The sequence below is a fragment of the Salvelinus namaycush genome, unplaced genomic scaffold, assembly GCF_016432855.1.
Source record: "Salvelinus namaycush isolate Seneca unplaced genomic scaffold, SaNama_1.0 Scaffold3851, whole genome shotgun sequence".
Classification (NCBI taxonomy): domain Eukaryota; kingdom Metazoa; phylum Chordata; class Actinopteri; order Salmoniformes; family Salmonidae; genus Salvelinus; species Salvelinus namaycush.
Genome location: NW_024060843.1, coordinates 18,452 through 20,146, shown reverse-complemented (window position 1 = coordinate 20,146; position 1,695 = coordinate 18,452). Strand labels below are relative to the sequence as shown.

At 58.6% G+C, this 1,695-nt stretch overlaps 1 protein-coding gene across 1 annotated transcript; it reads right to left on the bottom strand.

Annotated features, from left to right (window-relative positions):
* Positions 1-493: 493 nt before the first annotated feature.
* LOC120040849 (MYCBP-associated protein-like) lies at positions 494-1,314 on the bottom strand (the record flags this gene model as incomplete). The annotated part of the gene is made up of 2 exons (XM_038985849.1): positions 1,080-1,314; positions 494-681 (listed from the first exon to the last, which is right to left on the bottom strand). Coding segments are annotated over exons 1-2 (315 nt in total), but the record flags the coding sequence as incomplete, so codon positions are not given.
* Positions 1,315-1,695: the final 381 nt, after the last annotated feature.

Here is a 1,695-nt window from a genome sequence, read left to right as displayed (position 1 = left end):
CACACCCTCCCTCCTCACACCCTCCTCCCTCCTCACACACTCCCTCCCTCCTCACACACACCCTCCCCACACCCTCCCTCCCTCCTCACACCCTCCCTCCTCACACATTCCCTCCCTCCCCACACACCCCCTCCCTCCCCACACACACACAGACCTCCCCACACATACCCTCCCTTCTCACACACACTCCCTCCCCACACCCTCCCTCCCTCCCCACACACACACCCTCCCTCCCTCCCCACACCCTCCCTCCCTCCCCACACACACCCTTCCTCCTCACACCCCCCCCCCTCCCCACAACCTCCCTCCCTCTCCCCACACACACACAGTCCTCCCCCCACACTCCCTCCCTTCCCCCTCCTTCCCAACACACCCCCTCCCAACACCCACCCTCCCTCCTCACACACCCGCCCTCCCTCTCCACCCTCCCTCCCCCTACTCCCACCCTCCCTCCCCTCACTCCCACCCACCCACCCTCCCTCCCGACACAGACCTCCAGGGCGTGTCTCTGGTCGGCGGTCTTGTCCTGGTAGAGAGCCACGCCCCTCAGTGTCACCTGGATGGAGGCTCCGCCCAGCAGGACAGGGTGTGTGTTGAGACGCCACACCTCTGTCCTGATGCCTGGGACCTCCGACTTAAATATAAACTCTACACGCTTGCTGTCACCTGGTAGAATCACACCTGGTACAGACATAGATAGAGAGAGACAGAGAGAGATGGGGAGGGGAGAAGGAGAGAGAGAGAGAGAGGGGGAGGGGAGAAGGAGAGAGAGAGGGGGAGGGGAGAAGGAGAGAGAGAGGGAGGGGAGAAGGAGAGAGAGAGAGAGAGAGATGGGGAGGGGAGAAGGAGATTGGGATGGGGGGGAGAAGGGGAGTGAGAGAGAGAGAGAGATGGGGAGGGGAGAAGGAGAGAGGAATGGGGGGGAGAGAGGGACAGAGAAAGAGAAAGGACAAAGCAGGTTGTAATTATGACATGCATTGACGTAAATGCTGCCAGCTGTGTGAACAAAAACACAGCGTGTGTGTACGTACATAGTGTGTCTGAGCGTACATGTGCAGTGTGTGTGTGTGTGTGTGTACCTGTGGAGGTGTTGAAGTAGAAGTGCTGTGTGTGTGTGTGTGTCCTGGCGTCAGGGAAGCTGTGTGGTACAGCCAGGCGCTGCCAGCTGTAGTAGACTGCTGTACTGCCCTCGTTCTGCACCTCCATGTCTGAACTGGCTCGCTCTCCTGACAGGGCCTCAAACGTTACTCTGGCGCTGATACCCACCTCCCCCTGGGAGGAGAGAGAGGGGGAGAGGAGGGTTGAGAGGAGGATGGAGAAGGAGATTGGGAGGGAGGAGGGAGAGAGAGAGAAGAGGTTTTAGAGGAGGATGAAGAAGGAGATTGGGAGGGAGGAGGGAGAGAGAGAGAAGAGGTTTTAGAGGAGGATGAAGAAGGAGATTGGGAGGGAGGAGGGAGAGAGAGAGAGAGGAGGGTTGAGAGGAGGATAGAGAAGGAGATTGGGAGGGAGGAGGGAGAGAGAGAGAAGAGGTTTTAGAGGAGGATGAAGAAGGAGATTGGGAGGGAGGAGGGAGAGAGAGAGAGAATAGGTTTTAGAGGAGGATGAAGAAGGAGATTGGGAGGGAGGAGGAGGGAGAGAGAGAGAAGAGGTTTTAGAGGAGGATGGAGGAGATTGGGAGGGAGGAGGGAGAGAGAG